Source organism: Onychostruthus taczanowskii, unplaced genomic scaffold, assembly GCF_017590055.1.
Source record: "Onychostruthus taczanowskii isolate IOZ18803 unplaced genomic scaffold, ASM1759005v1 scaffold1510, whole genome shotgun sequence".
NCBI lineage: Eukaryota > Metazoa > Chordata > Aves > Passeriformes > Passeridae > Onychostruthus > Onychostruthus taczanowskii.
In genome coordinates, this window is record NW_024498698.1 from 10,546 (window position 1) to 11,854 (window position 1,309).

The following is a 1,309-nucleotide window of genomic DNA, read 5'->3' on the forward strand; positions in this document are numbered from 1 at the left end:
TGTACAAACAGTTCAACGCGGCCGTGCGCACGGCCGGGCGCACCCGCCAGGAATACCGGGACAACTTCCACTTCAAAACGCTGCATTTCCTGCTGACCCAGGCCCTCCAGAAGCTGAGACGCCCTAATGAGTGTCCAGATGTGTACCGGGGGGTGAGGGATGTCCAATTCGATGCAAAACTTGGCGATAAAGTCCGCTTCGGCCAATTCGCTTCATCGTCGCGGGACAAAAACGTGGCCCAGGGTTATGGGACAGACACAATGTTCGAGGTGCACACGTGCCATGGCGTGGACATCCAGGCTTTTTCCTACAATCCTAGCAACCATGAGGTGCTGATCCCACCCTTCGAGACCTTTGAGGTCACCAAAGTCACCGGGGAAGGGAAGAAGGTGATTGGGCTTCGCTCCACTGGGAACTCCAGCAACTACAACTGCGAGTGGCTGCGAGGTGACATCATGGGAACAGCCTGGGCGGATGGGGACACTCAGTGAGGGTTGGGGACGAGGACACATGTTGCTAGGGACACCCATGGCCTAAAGGGGACGGGGACACCCACTGTGGGTGGGAGACAGGGCACCCAGCGCTGGGGACAAGGACAGGGACAGCATTGCTTGGCACAGGGGATGGGGACACCCAGTGCCAGGTGAGGGGGACAGGGACATCCAGTGCTGGGGTTGGGGGGACAAGGTATGTGGTACATGGCTGGGTACAGGGGAAATGGACCTTGTTATGGCCCACTCTGACCCCACAACTGGAGGGCCACCCACCACCTCTGTCCATCCCCCCATGGTCCTTCTGATGCCCCCCGACCCTCTCACCTCATTATCCCCCTAACCCCTCTCTTTGTCCCCACAGGTGGGAGTCTCCCCAGGAACTCCCCCCACTTCGGGGGGCTTCTCCTGGCTACCGTGGCCATGGCAGTGGCCATTGGAACCCTCTAAGCCACGAGGACAGCAAGGTCACTGTGGAAGGCCACCAGGACCCCCAGAGAAAGGAGGCCACCAAGGCTACCGAGGCCATTATGGCCACTATGGTCACTTTGTCCACTGTGACCACTGTGACCCCTGTGGCCATTGTTACCACTTGGCCATTATTGCCAGTGAGGCCACCATGGTCACTGTAACGAGGTGTCCATCCTGGAAAAGTCCCTCCAAGAGCTGCCCAGTGAGGAAGCAGTGTCATGGCAGCAGGACCAGCACGAGGGGAGCTGGAGCAGCCAGGACAGCCCAGGACAGCACGGACAGCACAGACTGGGCAGCGTTGGGGACACTTGGGCACTTCCTGATAGAGGGGGTGGCATTGGGAGTGG

At 59.5% G+C, this 1,309-nt stretch overlaps 1 protein-coding gene across 1 annotated transcript; it reads left to right on the forward strand.

Moving 5' to 3' along the window:
* Window positions 1-5: 5 nt before the first annotated feature.
* LOC121333008 (NAD(P)(+)--arginine ADP-ribosyltransferase 2-like) lies at window positions 6-1,293 on the forward strand (the record flags this gene model as incomplete). The annotated part of the gene is made up of 2 exons (XM_041399019.1): window positions 6-447; window positions 856-1,293. Coding segments are annotated over 2 exons (528 nt in total), but the record flags the coding sequence as incomplete, so codon positions are not given.
* Between the last annotated feature and the right edge of the window lie 16 nt (window positions 1,294-1,309).